The sequence below is a fragment of the Typopeltis vanoorti genome, chromosome 11 (assembly GCF_054136105.1).
Source record: "Typopeltis vanoorti isolate ZY-2024b chromosome 11, IOZ_Tvanoo_1.0, whole genome shotgun sequence".
NCBI classification, from domain to species: Eukaryota; Metazoa; Arthropoda; class Arachnida; order Uropygi; family Thelyphonidae; genus Typopeltis; species Typopeltis vanoorti.
Genome location: NC_143559.1, coordinates 87,246,254 through 87,271,696, shown reverse-complemented (window position 1 = coordinate 87,271,696; position 25,443 = coordinate 87,246,254). Strand labels below are relative to the sequence as shown.

General features: G+C 36.3%; 1 protein-coding gene across 2 annotated transcripts in view; it reads left to right on the top strand.

Annotated features, from left to right (window-relative positions):
* The window catches only part of LOC150101829 (ADP-sugar pyrophosphatase-like), a 139,116-nt gene that overhangs the window by 33,213 nt on the left and 80,460 nt on the right, over nt 1-25,443 (top strand). For both annotated transcript variants that reach the window (XM_090400229.1, XM_090400228.1), the window contains 3 exons: nt 2,985-3,087; nt 3,288-3,352; nt 15,111-15,163. In XM_090400229.1, the coding sequence (XP_090256355.1) occupies nt 3,022-3,087; nt 3,288-3,352; nt 15,111-15,163 (184 nt within the window). In that variant the 5' untranslated portion in view covers nt 2,985-3,021. The remainder of the gene's footprint in view (nt 1-2,984; nt 3,088-3,287; nt 3,353-15,110; nt 15,164-25,443) is intronic.

Here is a 25,443-nt window from a genome sequence, read left to right as displayed (position 1 = left end):
CCAATGATGCATTTACCCATTTAAGGGTTGGATAATTGCAGATTTGGTTATTAGAGGTCATAATTGAGAGCTAATTATTTGATAGTCATTTCAACAGTTCAGCACGTAGTCCTGTTAAATCAAGCATTTAACAAAATGCATTCACAGGCCTCCAATATAATCTCCATTTTTTCCATAACATGTATCCAAACATTTGGATAAGTCTTATATTCCTGTAAGCAAACCTTTTTTGCTGATGTGTTTGAGCATGAAGTATTATTTTGCTGAACAGGTACACTTCATCTCACAGATACACATACATGGTGTGCAGAACTTTTAAGTGACCCTCATATGCCAAACCTTTTTTCCAAGAATAAAATTGGTATCTTCAAAGAAGTCTCTTTTAATAATTGACTTACATTTTGCAATAAATTAGCAAGTTATTTTAAATTATGAAATATCATAATGCAAGGTGCCATGTTAATAGTAATAGATAGGCAGCCTGGTTTGAAAATGAGTAGCTTCACAAATATGAGAAAACTAATATATAGCCTTTCAAAAAAAGAAAAGTGATCATTAGGATCACTGCCTACTCTGACTGAATAAATAAGGGGTCGCCAAACTTCTTTGACCGTCGACCCCTTCAAGAGTTTCTTGACTTTTTATCAACACTCTCTATTTTACTATTACGTAATTATAATAGGATAAGCAAAAAAAAGACGCTTGTTGGTAAATACATTATTTTGGCCTACTTGATTGGCCTCCGTAACTATTATCATGACCTTGCTCCATCTTACAGGTCCTATTCATATCACTGTTCCCACGATTCACTCTTAATTGCGTTGTCATTCAGGATGGAGATAATTCATGTTAACTGAATTAAATATTACCCATACAATGATGTCTTATATTTTTCTATCGACCACTTTGGAATAAATGAAATACTTCTTCGAATGAATGTCTTCATTCCCTTTTCTGACAACTATCCAAGTTTTGAATTTTAAAGTGGTCACTTGAATTAAAGATTCAGGCTCGGCCTACATTACAGTACAACAGGTGCATGCACATGCACACACACACAAATTAAAACGGATCACATGTAAAAAACTTTTTTCTTGCTCAAATGGCATTTGGATCTTCTAGTCTTTTGTTGAGGCTAATGGTAGAGCTGATCTGTATAGATGTCCAAGGCAAGTCACCTTCCACTTTCCCGTTGTACTTATTTTCTTTCTCAAAATTAACACTAATTACTATAGTCATTCATACTCATCTGGCCTCTATCCTTACAGTAGTATGAAATAGAAAAAGAAAGAAAAGTCAATTATGAAACTATCATCTTATTTATTCATCACTGATCTTGAAAACAGGTATCATCAACAGTGACTTCACTACCTGAAAGCCCACAATCTCATTCCGCAGTAGGTCTTCTATCCAAAACTCACCTTGAGATACAAGCCTTGAAAAATTTTCTCTGTTCGAGGTACAGGAATGTTGCATATGAATAATTAACTTTACTTCATGTTGTTTGATTGGGTCTAGTATAGAGGTCTACTAAACAGACTACCATCTTATGATCTGCCCTATATCTTTTTTTCACTTAAATAGCCAGTTTCTTCTGTGGTCATTTGCTATGTTTTCATTTTGGATGGTTTCCTCTCAAATTCCATATCAGTGCTAAAGTATTCCATCAGGAAGGTATCAACAAGTTATTAGTATTATTATTTGTGACACCTCCAAGGAGTCCGAAGACTCATGGTGGGACGATACCCACATAAAAGGGATAAAAGGGAGAAGTATTTTTCAGAAGAGAAAAAGGTTACTATTGATCTGCCACAGGGATCTGTTTTGGCACTGCTACTGCTGAACTTGCTAAAGATATTATTATTACCCAAGACCCCATGGAGTCAAAGACTCATCCGGGAGGTCCTTTTATCATACCATGCTTTAAACAGACTCAAATTATTTGCAGACACCACACTCTCAGGCAAGGCATTCCAATTATTCACAACTCTGCATGAAAAAACCTTTTTCTCACCCCCCTACTTGCATCCTCTTTATACAGTTTCCAGGGATGACCTCTAGTTCTCCCCTGATCTCCCACTATTTTCTGTAGATCCTCTCCAGCATTGATCCTATAACAACCGCTTACTAACTTGTACGTCTCTATCATATCTCCCCCCTCTTCCTCCTGCCTATCAGACTCTGCAAATTGCATCTTCTCAATCTTTCCTCATACTAGACATTCCAGAGGTTAGAAACTACCTTAGTCAGTTACCTCTGGACCCTTTCCAACATCTCTTCGTCCTTCTGAAAACCAGGTGACCAAATCTGGACACAATAGTCCATGTGTGGCCTAATCAAAGCCTTATACAATGGAATAAAAATCTCCTTACTTTTACAAGTCAGTGTCTTCTGCATCATTCCCAGAAGCCTTTGTGTTGTCTTCACAATTTTGGCTGTGACCCCATAAATTTCAGATCCTTATCCACTATCACCCCTATCTACCTCCAACAATATATTCTCACCAAGAGGGGAAGAAAAACATCTCCATGAAACATTTTCATATTCAGTTGAAAAAGCCTATATATAAAAATACTAATTAAAATAAGTTTCACTTTATACCTGAAATCAAAATTTGAATGTCATTTTCATTCATATGTTCAGCAAACATATGAATGGCATTGTAATGATAATATGTACAGTGATCATTTTGTTAAGTTTGAGCTTTTAATAAAAATTCGTATCAAAATTCAGAGAATTATATATTTGATTTGACTCAGTGCTATCAGAAAAGATTTTTTTACACAACTGTGTCACTACAAAGAAGAAATTTTTAATTCATTGATAGCATTCAGACTCTCATTATACTATAGTCACAATTTTAATGAAGAGTCTAGAAAGTTTTTGGTGGTGCAGTTTTTTTAAATTTTGTGATGTCCATTGCTATAAAATGTTTGTTTGCTAAAATTAGAAATAGTTATGAACAACCATGTTTTCATTTATAGAAATATACAGCCAGTGAATATACAGAGTATATTAACAATGTCTTCTCCAAATACTTGCACAATTCAAGTTGATACTTCCTGTGTTTCTCACATAGCAGAGCAGGTTAGTGCTTATGGAAATAAATAAAAATTTGAATTTTTACAGCTTAAGATGACGTTGGTGTAAATTTTTTTTTTTTTTTTTTTAAGGTTGCTTACATTGGGAAACAGCTTATACAACTGATGGGAAATAATTTTTTATATGTACTTGTAATGTGGGGTAAAAAAAAAAAAAGTTCATATTTCCATCTCTTATAATTATAGGAAATTGCTAGAGGCCAAAGGGTAAATCTTTCCACTTATACATACAGAGATCATGAAGGTGAAAAGTGAGTAATAAATGTACTTAAAATATCCATCTTGTTATTATTGTGCTTCAGTTTTATTTGTTTAGAATAATATTTAGAAGTCAAGTTTTATACACTACTCCTGTTGTCTAACAATGCTTGCATGTCAGTCTCTGTCACTTGGTCAATTTCAATGATGCCCTTAGGTTGGAAAGACGAGTTCAAATTCCAGCTGAAATGTGAAGAATCTTATCAGAGCTTTTTGACTGAAAGTGAGTTAACTGGTCTAATACGGAGATGGCAGTGGTTTTTCATCCTGCAAACAGGCAAACCACTGGAACATGTGCATTGACAGACATAATAAACGATGCAGACAGGATTAACCACTCTATCCGAGCATTGAGTAGATTCTAAAGAAGCCAGATTACTTGGTTGTCATAAGACATTGAGTGTAATACACAGTACAAAATGGAATATTTGCAGACCTTCAATAAAATTCCCATTCTGCTTTATCACTTTATGCTGTCCAATGTTTGACCAATTCCTCTGTCAACAACCATTTTTTGATAAATGAGGTCAGTTCAACAGAAGCCTTGTCAGTACACATTTCTACAAACAGAGTGGTTCTTTCAATTTAGAGGACAGATAATTGCAAAGGATTAATGCCTGGACATTAATAGAAGAGTGTAGCTATTATTTAATAGACATTAAATGCAAAATTGATAATATTAAGACATCTTGCATAGTTTAGTATTTGTTTATCCTTTGGAGCAAATTTCATAATAAACCTGAAATCAGGTTGATGAATAATCAGGTTTTTAATACAATAAATTATACAATAACTAACATTGACTAAACTGTTAAAGATTGTAAAACAGAACTTAAATTACAGCTAGCTGCAAATGCCAAGGTTAATCCTAAAAGCTTATTTTGCAAGCATTGTCAGAGGAGAAAATACTGCTTGAGGGACAATATTTATCTAATGATACATTATGAGGAAATCGATATCTTAAATCACTTGGCAATTGATAAGGTTAGAAATAGAGATGATATCTCTACTTGATAGTAAACAGATATATGTCAGCTTTATTAATCCACTTTTGATCATCTTCAAGAAATTGCTGAGACTGGGAGTACTACTTTCTGATTAGAAGTAAGCAAGAGTTATTCCAATTCAGAAAGGTGGCTCTTCACAAAGTGGTGAATTACAGACCAGTGATCTTTTGTGTATAGCTAAAATAATAGAAAAATTAATTTGGAATTACATCCAAAATGTCAGTAGAGATTTTTTTTAAAAAATAAGTACAGACTCTGAAATTGGAAATGATTATCACTTAGATTTGAGCAGGATAAAATGAATTTCATATTGAAAAGAAGAGTGTAAGAAAGTTTAAAATTTAAAGTTCATTTTTTAATTGAACTATAAGACTAAAATACACAAATATTATTTAAGAAAAAATGCGAGTTCAAAAGTAGGAACCAAACCTTGGAGATTTATTACAGTGCAGAGCTGGTGTCTGCAAGGATAGAAAAATTAGAACTCTATGGTGGACCCAAGAAGTTAAAGAGGCAGTGAAGGAAGAGAAGAAAGCATATCAAAAGTTCCTGGCAAATAAGTCAGCTTGTGCTCTTAGAGAATACAGAAAAATGTAAGAAAGCTAAACAAGTCATAGAAAGATTTTTGGTAAGAACATAGAAAATAAACATCAGGAAGGTGGCAAAATATTTTGGAGGCTATTGAAAAGGCTTAAAAGTGGAGGAAAAGGTACTGTAAAAAGGAATCAGATGATAAAGGTGATATGAAAATTGAAATAAAGATATTCTAGATGTCTAGAGTAATTACTTTGAAATTTGAAAGATTGCTAAATGAAACAAGCAATGACAGCATGGTGTTAGAAAACTCAACAGGAAAACAGTCAGAAATACATATCAATACTTAAAGTAGAAAAAGCCATTAAAAAACCTGAAATGTTGAAAATAACAGATCTCGTGTTAGCTATTCAAGAATAGAGTAATCTGTCGATATTCTTCTTGAATTGAGTCAGAAGGAATGAAAGATGACTGGGAGTAGCAAGTGTGAATTTGCAGTTTGACTGTAAAAGGATGTTGAGCAGCTGTAATAAGTTCCTGTAGATTTAGCAGAAATGTGAAACATAATGAATGCTAGTTCTGTTGAACAGTGACCATGGAAATATTAAGTACACAATCAGAAATTATCTTCTATGAGACAGTGGCCAAAGCAAGTCTTTAAGAGAAGTGTCATTTATCAACCAGACTGCCCTTTTCTGGACAGCATCAAGAATTTTTAGGGTCTTATGTGCACTGCCCTGTACATGAGAGCAGTATTCCAATGTTAGTTGGATTTGGGGTTTTTATAGAATAAGTAACTGTTCAGCAGAGAAGTACCGTCTTGACTGGAAAAGGATGCCACATTTTTTTAGTTGTTGATATTATATAAGTGATACTATTCTGCAAGGGAAAAAAAAGGTTTGGAGTAAGAGTCAATCTAAGAGTGAGATTTGGTCTTGACTTGAGCTCAGCATTATCAAAAGAAAGCAGAGATCCGAGGTCTTTTTTACAGGCAAATAAACAAAACTGCATTTTGGAAGCATGTGAAGTTGACTAGGTTGCTTTCACTCCAATCAGTGTGAAGATCAGCATTCAGAGCACTTATTATAGATGAAGCATGAGATATTTGAGCATTGCAAGGCCTATCACGTGAGTAGGATGAGTGGAGTATATTGCCATCAGAAAACTATGAATAGGTTTGCAGTCAATGAGAGCAGGTCAGTTATATAAATCAGAAAGAGGATGGGTGAAATGACAGTGCCCTGAGGGGACCACTAGTATTGACAGGAAAGTCTGATGAGAGACCACCATCCACCCTTACATCTAGGGATCATTCTGAGAGCAAACTGGCAATCCATTTACACAAGGATGAAGACAATCCAAATGATAGTAACTTGAAGCCCTATGCTAGACCCTATCAAAGCCTTGGAGATGTCAAGAGCAACAGCGCAGGTTTCTCCAAACCTTTCATGAAATGGGTCCAAATGTAACAAGAAGAACTGAAGTAGATCTGGAGTGACAATCCATACTGGTGGTCACTAATTAGATAGCAGTTCTCAAGGTGTTGATAACCTTCTCCATTACTTTAGACTAAACTGATGCACAGACTGCCATATGTCCTTTTGGTTTATGTGTTAAAAGGAGTTGCAAGCTACTGGCATAAATCTTGACAACATTGCCCACACACCAAACAGTAATAGTTCGATAGCTTGTTGGTAAACATTTTCATCCTTTTTTGATAACTGGTTATACAGGGTGTCTCCCAAAATTCATTCAAGAAGTAATTTTGATAGAAAACACAGGTTTTTAATTAAAAATTGTAATTTCTTATTGATTCATAAAGTATACAGTATATGGTTATGCATGGAATAGCATAACGGGTAAATGGCCTCCACAGCTTTGCTGGCACATACACTCTTTTGTCGAAATTTTCCATGGCCGTTTTGCATAAATGTGGTTGAATTTCGTTGATACAGTGCTCAATTTCCTCCTTCAAGGCATGGGCGGATGTGGGCTTGTTGGCATAAACCTTAGATTTCAAAAAACCCCAAGAAAAAAAGTCCAACAGCATTAAGTCACATGATCTGGGTGGCCAATTCAGATCACCAAAACGGGAAATTACACGACCAGGAAATGACTCGTGCAGTAATTGAATTATTTCTCGGGCTGTATGGCATGTGACACCATCTTGTTGAAACCACATGTCGTCCACGTCCATATCTTGCAATTTAGGCACAAAAAAATTGGATTATCATGTCGCGATAGCAAGCACCATTAACTGTTATTGCCTTACCAGCCGCATTTTCAAAGAAGAATGGACCGATGATGCCTCCAGCTCAAAATCTGCACCAAACAGTGATACGTTGTGGATGCATTTGTTTCTCAGCAATCACTCGTGGATTTTCTGAACCCCAAATGCGACAATTTTGTCGATTAACGAAACCATCAAGATGAAAATGAGCCTCATCGCTGAAGATCATTTTGTTCGAAAAATAAGTATCCACTTGTTCCATAATCCATTCAACGAACTCGCTTCACTGTGAGTGGTCAGTAGGCTTCAGTTCTTGAGTCAATTGAACTTTGTAAGCATAAAGATGCAAATCTTTCGTGAGAATATGCTGTAGAGAGCTTCTCGAAATGCCCAATTCAAGACCACGGTGCCGAATTGATGTTCCTGGACTCTCAGCAACTCTCATGAACTGCTTCGATGTTTTCTGTTGAACGACTTGTTGAAGGGTGGCCAGAGTGTATAAGATCACTAATTGATCCAGTTTTCTTGAATTTTTTAATTAATCTTTTCACAGTTGATGAAGTTAAATCACTATTCCGACCATATTTTGTATGAAAATTGCGAATTGTAGCTGCCAAACCTTCATTATTTTTAAAATATTGCTCAACAATAAAAATGCGTTGTTCTTTTGTGTAGCGCTCCATTTTTAATAACCCTGAACTGTCAGCTGTCACGCTGTCTTTTTTTTCTCGTTGGCAACACTTTACCGCACAAATGGCACTAAATTTAAATCTTGTGTGAATTTGGGACACCCTGTATATGAGCTTTCTTCCATGCTGTGAAGGGTGGATGCTAGCTGAGTACAGTTTAGTGAATAGATGCTAGAGTACAGGTATCAGTTCAGAAGCACATCTCTTGAGCATAACAGATGGAATTGCATCAGGACTTTGTAGTAACCATGTTATTCCAGATCCTTCTGTCTTTCTGTTGGAAGGTTACAGGAGGTATGAAATGCAATATTCTAGGTAAGGAAGCAAGTAATTTGCCATCGTCATCTATGTAGGAGTTGAAAGAGAAGAATGAAACCAAGACATTAGCATTGTCTTTAGGTTATAGATTTCTTCCCAGAAGGTATCCCATTCTTGAATAGTTCTAATTTCATCAGGATCCCACTGTTCTAAAGTAGCTTTTTATAAAGAAGTAGGAAGTGAAAAAAAAAATTACAGGATTGACATCCACATTTTTTGTATCAGCTGGGTCACCATGTCTTGGGTGATGACACAAAAATATTTGATTCGTTTTACTCAGAAGAGATTAGCAATATTTTAGTTCATGATTATTTTTTATATGAATCCGAAGCATGAAAGGCAGCCTATGTAGTGGCTTTAGTAACATGAGTGAGCTAGATATTCCAAAAGCCCTGCTCTAGAGACTGGTCAAACATCACATTTTCATGCCTAAACTACAAGCACTGTACTAACATAGATGAAGTTGATCAATTTATCTATTTAGGCTCACTGCTCTGCAAAAGAGTCATACAGAAGAAGTGAGAAGACTGATTACAGTGGAAAGATCCAGAAGAGTAGAAAAATATCCTTATTGACGCAAAGATCAGATTGTCAAATCTTTGGTCTTCTCTGTGATTCTTTATAGCTCATATTGAGCAGTGAACAAGGCAATTATGAAGGTGAATATTATTGAAATATTGACGTGGGAAGGATGCTTTGAATTTCTTGGACAGAGAGACAGAAGGAGCTGGAATAATCTCATAAAGACAGGAATGAAACACTCACCTTACATATTTTATTGATGTATGTTTTTTATCTTTCTACTGTTTTTCTACTCTGGAACATAATGGATATGTTGTCTGACTTCAAAGCTATTGCACATACTTTGGTAGAAAATTTACTAGAATAAGCAACAGCTTCATATTCTCATGAATTTTAAATATTGAAAGAGCAAGAAGAAAAACAGCAACTAAACTTTTCTGCTAATGGTCAACCATTCATTAAGCAGGAACTAAAAAGAGCTCTTCTCTCTCTCATGCTAGTATTTTTGGTTTAATCCTTTATCTAAGTTTAATGGATTTTTTACAACACTCAAAAAGAATTAAAATAGAATTTAATACTTCCTATATTTCGTCCTAGTCACTAGGACATCTACGAGGATTACAAAAACAATTAATGTAACATGCACACAAATATCATACAATACTAAGCCCAACCATGTGGGTGACACTAAAGGCCTATCTAGGTGGAGCACCCTCTAAGGGCAGTAGTAGATGGTCTGGAATGTAAGGTGGGACCTCTGATGAATGTTTCCCAAATCTTCGAAAGCTTAATGCAACCGTATTTATTAAGATTTGGTTGGTTTCTGAGAGCTGCTGCTTCTAAAAAAAAAGTCTCTCTTTCTTGAATTTGCTGTGGTGGAGCATGGTGGTTTTCTTCCATGATACCCTGTGGGTGCTATCCAAAACATGGTCAGCCAAGCCTGAGTGGCCATAGTTGTGTTTACAGATGTAAGAGTTGTGTTCATCCAGGCAGATAGATGCTGATCTGCCTGTCTGTCCAAAGTACGCCAGCTTACAGGGACAGGGTACTTTGTAAACCCCAGGCAGAGAGAGAGGAGGGAGCTGATCTTTCGTAGAATGGATAAGGGTAGCAAGTTCGTGGTGGGGCTTATATGCTGTGTGTAGGTTGTACTTTTTTTATTATCTTGGCTATTTTTTCGGATGTGCTGCGGATGTAGGGTATGGTGATGGCATTTTTAAAATCTTGTTGACGAGAAGGACGGGGAATCGGGGAGGAGCTGATTATATTTTTGATACTGTGATCGCTGTAGCCATTGGAGAGGAAAGTGCTGTGTATGTGGTTAAGCTCAGTAGTGAGGGCAGTTCCACTGGAACAAAGATTGTGGGCTCTCTTGGTAAGAGTTTTAATAATGCCATATTGTTGAGACGGGTGGTGGTGGGAGAGTTTGTAAATGTATCTGCCTGTGTGTGTGGGTTTTCTGTATACAGTGAAGGCAAGTGTATCATTAGGCAGGCGTGTGGCTAAGGTGTCTAGGAAGGGTAAACAATTGTTCTTTTCCTTTTACATAGTAAACTGGATTCTTAGATGTAGGCTGTTGAGATGACTGAGGAAGTAGTCTACTGTGTCTGGGCCATGAGGCCAAATAGAGAACACGTCATCTACATATCTTAGCCAGATAGAAGGTTTGAGTGGGGCTGAGTCTATGAGATTTTTGAAATCTTCCATATAGAAATTGGCAGGGGGGGGTGAGATGTGGGGGAACCCATGGCAGTTCCCTCTATCTGCTTGTAGATTTTGTTCTTCCAAGAGAAATGCCCAGAGTTGATGGCAAAGGAAAAGAGATCTAAGATGTCAGAGGGAAAAACCTTTTCTAAGAGAGATAAGGTGTCAGTTAAGGGAATATATTTTAATTCTTTTTGAGTGTTGTAAAAAATCCATTAAGCCTCCAACATGATGTCCTCATAAACACTTAAGCCTCTACACACGAATTCTAATTATTCATGGAGAAGATTTAGCACATAAATCCGAGCAATACGGTAAGTCAAAACTACGACTATCTAGGCAACTAAATAGGCTGGCCTTTTTAAAAAGATGTCGGGATACAAGAGTGATAACGAACTGCGTTAAAATGAAGATCAATTTCCATTCCAAAAAAAGCACTCTGTATATATAACTGTGCCAGCCTGGCATTACTAGGCGTGCAAATCACCTCTACTCGTGCCATCCTCTTAGTGACGAACCCAGCCATTGGCTCCTTACGTTCAGAGCTCTCCACGGTTCTTAACCCTGAACTTTGGTCGATTCTCTCTGGCATTTCGGAAACTTCCGCACAGAAAGAATTTCAAAAAATAAAAAATAAACACGTCAAGAAATATAGCAACCTGGTTAAAGACAAACCACACTACAAATTCAACTGCTCCAGACAGTAGTAAACCTCTCTTCCAAAAGGCTCAACAACGATGCTGTCAGCGCCCGTTGCCTCGGCCGTAATTTTGCCGTCACTCTGAAGGAAGTGCCGGTGCTTGATGTAATGGTTAACATCGAACGGGGAATCAGTCGCTTACCGTCGGAGATAGCCAACAACATCAGACTTGACGTAGCCAATATCCTCGCTCATTCTTTGCCTCCAAAAAGTAATTTATCGTATGCCCAATGCACGGCTCTCCTGAAACTACGGAAAGAAAAAAGTATCGTCAACACCAGAGCGGATAAGGGTAATGGCACAGTCGCTCTTAATACCAGTGAATACAATCGTAAAATGAACATTATCCTCCACGATCGCGCTACCTGCATCCCGCTAGAACACGACCCCACAAAAACACAAGTTAAGAAATTAAAAATCATACTAGAAAAGTATCTTCCTGGCAACCTGACGTCACAAAAAAACTTAAACCTTTCCGCTCCCCTCCGAATATACGGTTTACCAAAAATCCACAAATCCAATTCCCCACTCAGGCCTATAGTAGATGCCACCAATGCACCTTGCTACAGACTGTCTAAACAGCTGGCCAACTCTCTGACTCCCACTCACCGGAAAGTCCACTTCCTATATAAAAAACTCGACCCATTTTAAAGCCCTCACAGGAAATTTAACCTTGAATAATGCAGACATATTGGTAAGCTTTGATATCTCCTCTTTGTTTACCAATATTCCCTTAACTGACACCTTATCTCTCTTAGAAAACGTTTTTCCCTCTGACATCTTAGATCTCTTTTTCTTTGCCATTAACTCTGGGTATTTCTCTTGGAAGAACAAAATCTACAAGCAGATAGAGGGAACTGCCATGGTTTCCCCCCCCCCCCCCCCATTGCCAATTTCTATATGGAAGATTTCAAAAAACGAGCCATAGACTCAGCCCCACTCAAACCTTCTATCTGGCTAAGATATGTAGATGATGTGTTCTCTGTTTGACCTCATGGCCCAGACACATTAGACTACTTCCTCAGTCATCTCAACAGCCTACATCCAAGAATCCAGTTTACTATGTAAAAGGAAAAGAACAATTGTTTACCCTTCTTAGACACCTTAGCCACATGCCTGCCTAATGATACACTTGCCTTCACTGTATACAGAAAACCCACACACAGGCAGATACATTCACAAACTCTCCCACCACCACCCCTCTCAACAATATGGCATTATTAAATCTCTTACCAAGAGAGCCCACAATCTTTGTTCCAGTGGAACCGCCCTAACCGCCCTCACTACTGAGCTTAACCACATACACAGCACTTTCCTCTCCAATGGCTACAGCGATCACAGTATCAAAAAAATAATCAGCTCCTCCCCCATTTGCCATCCTTCTCGTCAACAAGATTTTAAAAATGCCATCACCATACCCTACATCCACAGCACATCTGAAAAAATAGCCAAGATAATAAAAAAGTACAACCTACACACAGCATATAAGCCCCACCACAAACTTGCTACCCTTATCCTTTCTACGAAAGATCAGCTCCCTCCTCTCTCTCTGCCTGGAGTTTTCAAAGTACCCTGTTCCTGTAAGCTGGTGTACTTTGGACAGACAGGCAGATCAGCATCCATCCACCTGGATGAACACAACTCTTACATCTGTAAACACAACTATGGCCATTCAGGCTTGGCTGACCATGTTTTGGACACCACCCACAGGATATCAAGGAAGCAAACCACCATGCTCCACCACAGCAAATTCAAGTGACTTTTCTTAGAAGCAGCAGCTCTCAGAAACCAACCAAATCTTAATAAATACAGTTGCATTAAGCTTCCGAAGATTTGGGACACACTCATCACCAGAGGTCCCACCTTACATTCCAGGCCACCTACTACCGCCCTTAGAGGGCGCTCAACCTAGATAGGCCTTTAGTGTCACCCACATGGTTGGGCTTAGTATTGTAGGATATTTGTGTGCATGTTACATTAATTGTTTTTGTAATCCTCGTAGATGTCCTAGTGACTAGGACGAAATATAGGAAGTATTAAATTCTATTTTAATTCTTTTTGAGTGTTGTAAAAAAAAATCCATTAAGCCTCCAACATGATGTCATCACAGCACTTAAGCCTCTACACACGAATCCTTTATCCAAGTGTAAGCAAGCAAAGTTTGCTCCTGAAGTATTTTCATGACATGGCAACTTGTATATAGAAGCTAGTGACTTCACATCATGTCCTGGTGACATCCATTAAGAGATGATAAAACATCTTTTATAATCTTCTGTAGATCTCCTTCCCTTACTATACAAGAGGATTCTTTAAGAGGAAGAGTTTCCAGATTCTTGGTATAAGTCAGTTGTCACTTCCTTCCCAAAACTAGGAAAGGGTCCAACACAAGCAAGTGATTACTAATCTATCACTTTCACCAGCTGTCTCTGCAAGATATTGGAGATAACAGTTAATGCCAGAATTCTCTGATATTCAGAAACTAGTGATTTTCTGTCTACCAAAGACATTATGTGCCAGACATTGTTCAATATTGGATCATTTGGTCCATTTAGAAACATGTATTAGAGATGCCTGAAATGAGAACATCGGTGTACATGTAACCCTCGATCAACGAGGTTAATTAATCCCTCGGTGTGATTTTGATATACCATGTATATCAAAATCGTGTTAATCAAATCTAATAATCAGTGGTAAAAATTACAATTCGTCCATGATCGATTATTGTATTAATAATTCGTTTTATATGGTACTCTTTTAGGAAAAATAAAAAATGAATGCAAAGTAAATGTTTAATAAATACTTGTACCTATATTATTTACTGCAATTTTTTTATCAAAAGAAATTATCAAGAGTCGTTTGAACAGTTTTATTTTTTTTTTTATTGGCATAAATTCTACGATAAACAAGCAAAATAAGTTTCAGTAAGGAAATACTGTGGGTAGACATATTGCTAACTATTATAATAATGGAATTAACTCACGTAAATTCTTCATTCATAGAATTTTCACCTGAGTATCACAGGCATCATCAGTACAGGTACAGGGCTAATTAAACAATAACTTATATTCACAAAGCTCCACCTGAGTAGCTAAGGTTAAATTTCCTAAATTTATTTAATTATTTAGTCATTTAATTATTCAGTTATAATTTTTAAAAAAAATTTTTTTTAATAATTAAATATATATATATATGTATACAATTATGTTAGGAAAGATTTGCTGCTGTATAAAGTACTATCTCCTACAAGAGTGGAAAGACGTAGACCATCGGATCTGTTTAGGTTAGGGGAGTGAAATAATGTTTCACATGTTTCTTTGTATAGCCGTTCCATTAGGAACCGACTTTTGTGAATGAATTTTGTCTTGTTCCACTTAACTCTGTGTCTGGTGTTGATGGCATGTTCTGCAATTTCAGGCTGTTCAGATTCAAGGTACTGGATATACAACTGGGGTTCTTCTAACCGGACTTGAGCAGATCTTCCTGTTTGTCTGAAATATGATAACTTACACGAGCAGGGAATCTGGTAGACACCTGGATAGCTGAGATGTGGAAGCTTGTCCTTTGGAGACATTAGGAATGTGGAGATTTTTCTGACTAGTCGAAAAGCCACACAGATATTTAGTGGTTTTAGCACCTTAGCTATGCGTTCACTAATCCCTTGTACATAGGGGATAGGTATACATGTAGGTTCTTCTGTACTTTGTTTAGGCACTCCTAAACGAAAGTAGGCTATATTAACCATTAAATAATAGTTTATGTTTAGAGGAGTAACATGGGAATTTTCCCAGAAATATTACCTATAAAAGCAAGAAATCCTAGTGAAAAGTCTACTGAGGCATCCATTTTCTGCTTAAGTCAACAGTTTCAAATATTTTTTAGTTACCTGAGTGTGAAACGATGCAGCTTACTAATCTGAAATATTGAATGCCAAGCATAGATTATGTTGCTGTAATTATATGTTATAACTTCATGTTTTAAAATTTTAAAGTGTATAAAATATTCAATATTTCAGCATTAAGCATCTTTCAGGATTTTCTTTATTTACAGGACATGGGAGGTTGCAGAACGGCAGCGTAATGCAAACAAAGGAAGCTTTGATTGTAAGTTTTACAGTTGCTATCAGTATAATGCAAGAAAATAATTCAAATAATTGTGACAATTTAAGATGATGCTTTCCAGATATGTAGTGGATAAAATAGTTTACAAATAGTTGTTAAAATATGTAATCAACTAAATATGAGATTAGTTGCAAAGGTAGAACTATAAGTCTATAGTTTATTTAAAATATTGTATGCTAACTTTATATGTAAGAAGCAAACCACTCTTCAGTCATAACATTCATTTTAGATTATTAAGAATAATGAATATTTTGGAAGGTCATGTTAGAAAGGCTCTGAAGCCACCAATTTTAAAATTTTGATATAAATTAATGTGTGTGTGGCATTGAAGAGATTGCAAACAAGTACTCAACTTCTAGTTTGGCAAATTTGAGGAAACAAGGAAATGAGTCTCACACATGCAGAAGAACAGTGCTTACAGGAGAAACTCATTGTCACAGCACATCTTGTGAACTAATTTAGTTAAACATTCTATCTTTTCATATCTTAACTGTTTTTCGTTAACATTGCTATGTTGCCTTGTGGAATGGTGTTTGCATCTGTTGCACTAGGCCACCCAAAGAAAGACCATTCCAGGTTTGATTATAGTGAGTTTGAGTGTTGGGATTTAGTCGTGGTAGGAATTGTATCTTCCATGCTCTCTCTCTCTCCTGAAGAAATTTAATTTATTGATAGTTTAAGCTGACCATCAGTAAATGTTTGAAGGATGGAGCCTTAAAAAGGTATTTTTATTATGATCGCATGTTATTTTTTTGTTATGGTCTCTTTCTCTATAGTTCTAAATCTGATCCCCCTGACCTCAATATTGCAGAAGTTCAATTTTCAGTTACTCCAAAGTATAGGGTCTCTTTCTCAGAGTTCATAGTTCTAACTAATTTCCATTGACTAAGAAATGTTACTTGCTATTAGCAGTGATATAGTCCAACCACATAAGTGAGAGCTCTCGTTGGCAGACTGCCAAGAAGAGTCGGTTCATGTTGAAGGGGAGAAAGAAATAAGGCGATTAAAGAATTGGTCAACAACACACGAAATCACTTGCTTTATAGGTAAAATTTTCCAACTGTTATACAAGCAAAATAGTTACCACTTTAAAAACTACAATGGGTCATAAAAGAGAAGTTAATTTTCTGACGTGTAATATTAAACAACTTATCCCACAATATGGATTGAATACCCTATTATTGGAATGGATTTTCCTTCTGTTGACATGTGGAGAAGTGTCGAAGGGTCTCATATCTGTCAGCGTACTATACAACCATCCACTGGTACAATAATCCTCACCTTTTATTCCAACATGTTAAACCTCTTCTTAACCAACTTTCATTCTACATACACTCTGGATATTAGCTCTCCTGTTGATAACTATAGCCTCATCAAACTTTTTTAAGAATTTCTTTTCCCTTGGCCAGTCTTAGTTGTGTGTCCTTTGTATTATAATATTAACCAGGTGGAAGACTACTATGATTTCTACGCTGCCTACCCATGGTTCAAACACTTGCTCTGACTAAATCTACAAAAATATTTGCATAAATAAAGAATGAAGACTTCAACCATGTTTCACTAAAATTCTCACTTACTGACCAAGCTTTGGTTTCTCCAATAAGTGTGACAAATGTCTAAACACACAAAAAAAAAAAAAGACTTGTAGAAGTGGTCTGAGACATTCAACAAATCCAAATCTGACTTTGAATGGGCAGATGCACATAATCTGCTTCTTGCATAAAACAGTATTCATGCTTGCTTCTTCTTCAACCAAGGCTATTAGTCTTATCCCTAAAAAAAAACATAGGTGTTATCAAACATTTTGTTTGATAGTATCCTTTGTGCTACAGATTTTACAAATCTATCTTCTCTCTCTCTCTCTCTTTTTTTTTTTTTTCTCTTTCATTTAAGCATATTGAGTTGATGCCTATCTTGCACCACAGAGAAGTAAATATCTAATCAGCTAATTCCAGAAAAAAAGATGTCTGCAACCAAACTGCTCTTGCATTTTCTCAAAAATGATAGTCTCTGACTATCATCAGTTAATGCCACTTTCATCCTGCAATACATCTAGCCAAGATCATCCAGTTCTGAACATAGCTATGGAAAGGTTTTGAAGCAACTTGTGTGAGCTAAATATATAAATAACAGTTTGACAAACAAAACATGATTCTGCACAAATTTTGACACACTGCTCTATCTTTCCACCATGCACATGACTGCTCTTGTCCTTGATCATTTAATTTTCAGTCTTCACTGTGTGTGTATTGTTCAAGTGCCTCTGATAGCTGGCAAAGCATTGGCTTCTACATAATTTAGCTGATGAATTATTTCTTTTCATTTCAGTTTTGCATAGTTTTTATTCTAGAAACACACAAATCAAATACTTAAAATCCAAGGAATCTGACCCTCCATCCATGCCAGTGACACTGGTCAGATTTTACTAGGACCAAACAATATACTTGTCAAGTCAGTTCATGTATCTATGTGAAATTGCAACTCATTCTATCAAGTAGTTTTATACAGCTGTCTGAAGCAAAAGTGTTGTCTGTATCCCTTGAAATGGATAAAATTGAGTATCATGCATAAAATTCTTTGTAAAAGAAGGTTTAATGCTGAAAGAAATTGATTTGGAGTTCATGAAAGTTTATGGGCATTCTTCTCCTTCATTTTCAACAATTAAGAAATGGGCTGCCAAGTTTAAACGTGGCCGTACCAGCCTTGAAGATGATCCACATAAAGGACATACAAAAAGTAACAACACCAGAAATCATTGATCAAGTGCACGATGTCGTATTGGATGATCTGCGAGTCAAAGTGTGTGAAACTGCTGAGGCTATAGGCATTTCAAAAGAATGTGTAGGATATATTTTGCATGAAGAATTGCAAATGAAAAAGCTTTGCGCAAGATGAGTGTCACGCTTGTTCACAGCAGATCAAAAACACACTTGCATGAAAATCTCTGAACAGTGCTTCGAGCATTTTAAAAGAATAAAACTGATTTTATGTTTCATTTACTACTACTATTAAACAGAATAGGTGAGGAAAGATTAGCAAAGCAAGTGTTCTTTGCCAGGTTGGCAGGAAAACGACCCAGAGGAAGACCAAGATATAGTTGGATTGATACGGTACAAAGTGCCTTAGACAATAGAAATATAAGATCTGATAATGTTGGAGTCTTGACAAGTAACAGACTGATTTGGAGGAAAATTGTAGATAGGAAGTTAGTAATGATGTAACTTTTTCATGTAGTATATCATATCCTGTACACCCCTTGAGGGTACATGTCAGGAATTTGATGATGATGATTTTATTACCATGGATGAGACTTAGATTCACCATTACCCACCAGAATCCAAACAGTAGTCAAAACAGTGGATAGAAGCTGGATGTTCAATGCCAAAGAAGACAAATTCGGTTCCATCAGCAGGAAAGGTTATGGCTATGGTGTTTTGGGATGCAAAAGGCATTTTGTTTATTAATTATCTTGAAAAGGGTAAAACAATAACCAGAAAATATTATTCCGATCTTTTAACCAGACTAGGCAAAAAAATTCATGAGAAAAGACCCAGTTTGCAGAAGAAAAAAATCACATTTCATCAGGACAATGCACCTGCCCACAAAGGTGTTTTGGCAATGTGAAAATTAAAGGATCTGCACTATGAATTGTTGCCAGAAGGCAACAATTCATAGTGCATTCCAAAAGGTATGTCCAAAATTTCTATTTTTTATTCTTCATATATTAGTTTTATAACACTTCAGTAATGCTCTAGAATTTTGGGTAAAGTGCCAATGACATTGTAAAAAAAAGGGGCACTCCTAAATGGAAGTAGGCTATATTAGCCATTAAAATAATAGTTTATTTTAGAGGATTAACATTTGAATTTTCCCAGAAATAATACCTAAAACTTTTCCTCGCTGGTCAGCATTTTCTTCGAATCAAGAGGTGATTGTGGCTGTAGAGGGGTATTTTGCATATCTTACTGAAAACACTACAGGAATGAGATAATGGCACTGGAGCATTGCTGGAATAAATGTATTAGTCTTAAGGGAGATTATGTTGAAAAATAAGAATAATTTTGAAATTATAAATTATTTTTTTTCATTGTTAGGCTGAGAACTTTTCAGACCATTCTCGTATATTGTACATAATCTTAATTGTAAATGTTTAGGAAACCATATAGAATTCTTGTTTTTCTTTTTGGCCTAATAGTACACATCCTTACTCTTACACACAGAGTTGTGATTGAGAACTTTGTTGTAAACACATGACATTACCTCTTGATTGTTATTTTACAATTTCTTAATGCGCTTTGTCTTAAAAGAAAAAAAGCAGTTATGAAATTAGCAACAGTTTCTTTTAACAAATCTGAAGGTGTATTAGTGGCTCTTTCACTTCTTGTTGCTAAGTTATACATAGAATCATATGAAAAGTTGGCACCAAATTCACCCCACCCTCTCTCTCTCTCTCTCTCTCTCTCCAACACTAAATAAAATTCAGACATGTAGACATTGTCTTTGCCATTTGACTGCATGGACCACAGGCTCTTTCTAATGTTTCACATTCCTCAGCTATATTCACTCCCAAATTGGTTTTACCGTTGACATAGAAAAACAAGCACTCGAGCCTTTTTGGATACCCTTTTGCAAGGTAGTTGGATATGTCCTTGTTGTGCTCAGTCTACCATCAGTGTGTGGATACTTATGTGCCACTTCACGTCCTCATCCTGTCCAGAAACTGAATATTTTCAAAACTTTAGTATCCAGGATAGGGCAGGATGAATTTTGTCCTCAGGACTAGCACTGTCTAGAACAGGCTCTACTTAAATCACTCGAATAAAACGTATACATCAGAAAACCCCTCACACAGCTCCTTATAAAGAATACTCCTCCTCTCCTTTGGCTGACTATACATGCACTGCATCCTTACCCTAGGACAAATAAAGGCAGCTTGGTCAGAAAAAAAAAACATAAAAATTATATATGATATTGAAGAGCAGACTAGCACAAACATGTCTTGGATGAAGAACATAGATTTCATGTGAAAGAAAGCCTAGTTACTACACAAATTCCAATTTAAATCAAACTGTTCCTGGAAGTGATTCACAGACCCTCATTAACTGCATTAGAATTGGTGGTTTGAATCTACATGAATTTTAGTGCGCTGCCATATCTTCCCATCAGCAAGAATCGCAGATCACTACAAAGAATTGTTGCTGTTGCCCTCCTTGCACACAGCTGTCTTTCTTGAGGTCATTTCATTCTGTCTTTGAGTGTATATCATTAAATTGCCTTTGAAAATGCTAGCTTAAGATGATGAAACATCGGCATATATATAATTTTAGTTAATGTATTATTTATTTTCATTCTGGTTTTGTGTAGTTTTTGTTCCAGTAACTTGAACATGGTTCATATTAAAGTTACTGGAAAGGTGATAGAAATTTGAACATCTCATCATCTTCCTTTTACCTATTTTACCTTGCAGTGTCGAGGGTTTATTAATCATCGGACCTCAAACCATTCACAGGATAAGGTGGCAAGCCCTATGCCCCGGTGTATCCTATGTCTGTAGTGTTGAGTTCTCAAGGCTGGCTTGCATGCTTTTCAGGATGAAAAACTCAAGGATAAACTGGGGGGAAAACCCTACTGTCCATACCCAAAACCGGCTAACTTGGCTATGGCTGAGGAAGATCCATCAGCTCCTCACATCACCGATGGGAATCGAACCTAGGACACTCTTTCCCCATGCATATGGTTGCAAAGCTAACTAAGTGGAAATTTGAACATGGAAATATAAATTCTTAAGTATTTGATGATAGTGATGTTTTCTCCCTAGTGCAGGACACCAGAGTGTACAGAAGATTTGAAATTGGAAGTGATCACTATTTAGTCTTGAGCAAGATAAAATTGAATTTCATATTGAAAAGAATAACATGTAAGAAAGTTTTAAAGCGAATAAAAGTTGAGCAGCTCTCAGATGTGAACAGTAGACTAAAATACAGAAATATTATTGAAAAGAAAATGAAAGAGTTTGAGAACTGGAATCAAACCTTGGAGATTCAGTGGCAAACTCTGAAGGAAACATTGATTGATTCTGCCAGAGAGGCATGTGGTGAGGTTGTGTGCAAGGATAAAAAAATCAGAACTCCATGGTGGACACAAGAAATTAAAGAGACAGTGAAGGAAAAGAAGAAAGCATATCAAAAGTTCCTGTCAAATAAGTCAGCTTTTACTCTTACAGAATACAGAGACAAATGTAAGAAAGCTAAACAGTGTGTAAAACTAGCTAAACAAAAGTCATGGGAGGACTTTGGCAAGAATATAGAAAATAAATATCAAGAAGGTGGCAAAATATTCTGGAGGTTGTTGAAGAAGCTTAGGAATGGAGGAAAGAGTGCTGTAAAAGGAATTAGAGATGATAAAGGTGAAATGAAAACAGGAGAAAAAGATATCCTTGAAGTATGGAGTAATTACTTTGAATAACTGCTAAATGAAACAAGCAGTGATGACAGCACAGTATAAAAAACACTGACCAGGCATGCCGTCAGGAATACATATCCATACTTGAAGTAGAAAAAGCCATCAAAGGCTTGAAATGTGGAAAGGCAGCAGGAGTAGATGATATTCGACCAGAAATGATGAAGTATGGTGGTATAAGAGTCTTACAGTGGCTTCACTGCATAGTTCAGAAAGCCTGGGAAGAGGGATGAATTCCTGATGATTGGAGTAGAGCTCTCATAGTACCCATATATAAAAAGGGAAATAAAACTGAATGTGAGAATTACAGAGGTATTTCCCCTGAGTGTTCCTGGCAAGATCTATGCAAGTATACTTGAGAAACGGTTGAGAAGAATTGTGGAAGAAAAGCTTGGTGAAGAACAAGCTGGATTCAGGCCAAATAGAGGCTGTCAGGATCAGATCTTCACTTTACGACAAATAGTCGAGAAAGCATGGGAATATAACAAAGATCTGTATTTAAGTTTTGTCGATTTGGAAAAGGCATATGACAAGGTGCCAAGAGAGAAGTTATTCAATACGCTGCAGTTGTATGGTGTCAATGGGGCATTATATCAAGCAATACTTAGTCTTTATTTGAGTTGTGAGTCAGCAGTTAGAATTGAAGGAAGTACAGGAAGATGGTTTAATGTTAAATCTGGTGTGAGACATGGATGTACATTATCCCCTCTGTTATTCATTATCTATATGGATCACATTATGGAGGAATGTGGTATTAAATCTGATATCAAAATTGGAGATGTTAATGTCAGCTCTTTGCTTTATGCAGATGATGTTATACTTCTAAATAAATCCGCTACAAGTCTGCAAGATTCTCTGACTAAATTGAATAGCTGTTGTAATAGATATGGTATGAAGGTCAGCAATAAAAAGACAAAGACAATGAAAATAGGCAGAATCATTGAAAATGTCAACTGTGTTGTGAATGGAGAACCTGTGGAACAAGTAAAACATTTCAGCTACTTAGGCACAATTTTTACTGAAGATGGTAAACTAAATATAGAAATAGACAACAGAATCAGCAAAGCTGGTATCGTGGGAAGTCAATTGAATAAATTCATATGGAATAAGAAAGAAATTAGTCGGAACACTAAATTAGCTGTATACAAGACAGTGTTCAAACCAATTTTAACTTATGGATCTGAGAGCTGGGTCAGAAGTAAAACACTTGACCAAAGACTAGAGACCGCAGATATGAGAGTCCTGAGAAAGATTAGAGGCGTGAACAGATGGCATCAATGGCAATATCATATTAAAAATGAGGATATTAGGAAAGAACTTGACATTGTCAGCATCCAGGAATGCATTAGCAGAGCTAATCTCAGATGGTATGGTCACTTAAATAGAATGGTAGAGGAAAGATTAGCAAAACAAGTGTTCTCTGCCAGGTTGGCAGGAAAACGACCCAGAGGAAGACCAAGATATAGGTGGATTGATATGGTACAAAGTGCCTTAGACGATAGAAATATAAGATCTGATAATGTTGGAGTCTTGACAAGTAACAGACTGATTTGGAGGAAAATTGTGGATAGGAAGTTAGTAATGATGTAACTTTTTCATGTAGTATATCATATCCTGTACACCCCTTGAGGGTACATGTCAGGAATTTGATGATGATGATTTTATTACCATGGATGAGACTTAGATTCACCATTACCCACCAGAATCCAAACAGTAGTCAAAACAGTGGATAGAAGCTGGATGTTCAATGCCAAAGAAGACAAATTCGGTTCCATCAGCAGGAAAGGTTATGGCTATGGTGTTTTGGGATGCAAAAGGCATTTTGTTTATTAATTATCTTGAAAAGGGTAAAACAATAACCAGAAAATATTATTCCGATCTTTTAACCAGACTAGGCAAAAAAATTCATGAGAAAAGACCCAGTTTGCAGAAGAAAAAAATCACATTTCATCAGGACAATGCACCTGCCCACAAAGGTGTTTTGGCAATGTGAAAATTAAGGGATCTGCACTATGAATTGTTGCCAGAAGGCAACAATTCATAGTGCATTCCAAAAGGTATGTCCAAAATTTCTATTTTTTATTCTTCATATATTAGTTTTATAACACTTCAGTAATGCTCTAGAATTTTGGGTAAAGTGCCAATGACATTGTAAAAAAAAGGGGCACTCCTAAATGGAAGTAGGCTATATTAGCCATTAAAATAATAGTTTATTTTAGAGGATTAACATTTGAATTTTCCCAGAAATAATACCTAAAACTTTTCCTCGCTGGTCAGCATTTTCTTCGAATCAAGAGGTGATTGTGGCTGTAGAGGGGTATTTTGCATATCTTACTGAAAACACTACAGGAATGAGATAATGGCACTGGAGCATTGCTGGAATAAATGTATTAGTCTTAAGGGAGATTATGTTGAAAAATAAGAATAATTTTGAAATTATAAATTATTTTTTTTCATTGTTAGGCTGAGAACTTTTCAGACCATTCTCGTATATTGTACATAATCTTAATTGTAAATGTTTAGGAAACCATATAGAATTCTTGTTTTTCTTTTTGGCCTAATAGTACACATCCTTACTCTTACACACAGAGTTGTGATTGAGAACTTTGTTGTAAACACATGACATTACCTCTTGATTGTTATTTTACAATTTCTTAATGCGCTTTGTCTTAAAAGAAAAAAAGCAGTTATGAAATTAGCAACAGTTTCTTTTAACAAATCTGAAGGTGTATTAGTGGCTCTTTCACTTCTTGTTGCTAAGTTATACATAGAATCATATGAAAAGTTGGCACCAAATTCACCCCACCCTCTCTCTCTCTCTCTCTCTCTCCAACACTAAATAAAATTCAGACATGTAGACATTGTCTTTGCCATTTGACTGCATGGACCACAGGCTCTTTCTAATGTTTCACATTCCTCAGCTATATTCACTCCCAAATTGGTTTTACCGTTGACATAGAAAAACAAGCACTCGAGCCTTTTTGGATACCCTTTTGCAAGGTAGTTGGATATGTCCTTGTTGTGCTCAGTCTACCATCAGTGTGTGGATACTTATGTGCCACTTCACGTCCTCATCCTGTCCAGAAACTGAATATTTTCAAAACTTTAGTATCCAGGATAGGGCAGGATGAATTTTGTCCTCAGGACTAGCACTGTCTAGAACAGGCTCTACTTAAATCACTCGAATAAAACGTATACATCAGAAAACCCCTCACACAGCTCCTTATAAAGAATACTCCTCCTCTCCTTTGGCTGACTATACATGCACTGCATCCTTACCCTAGGACAAATAAAGGCAGCTTGGTCAGAAAAAAAAAACATAAAAATTATATATGATATTGAAGAGCAGACTAGCACAAACATGTCTTGGATGAAGAACATAGATTTCATGTGAAAGAAAGCCTAGTTACTACACAAATTCCAATTTAAATCAAACTGTTCCTGGAAGTGATTCACAGACCCTCATTAACTGCATTAGAATTGGTGGTTTGAATCTACATGAATTTTAGTGCGCTGCCATATCTTCCCATCAGCAAGAATCGCAGATCACTACAAAGAATTGTTGCTGTTGCCCTCCTTGCACACAGCTGTCTTTCTTGAGGTCATTTCATTCTGTCTTTGAGTGTATATCATTAAATTGCCTTTGAAAATGCTAGCTTAAGATGATGAAACATCGGCATATATATAATTTTAGTTAATGTATTATTTATTTTCATTCTGGTTTTGTGTAGTTTTTGTTCCAGTAACTTGAACATGGTTCATATTAAAGTTACTGGAAAGGTGATAGAAATTTGAACATCTCA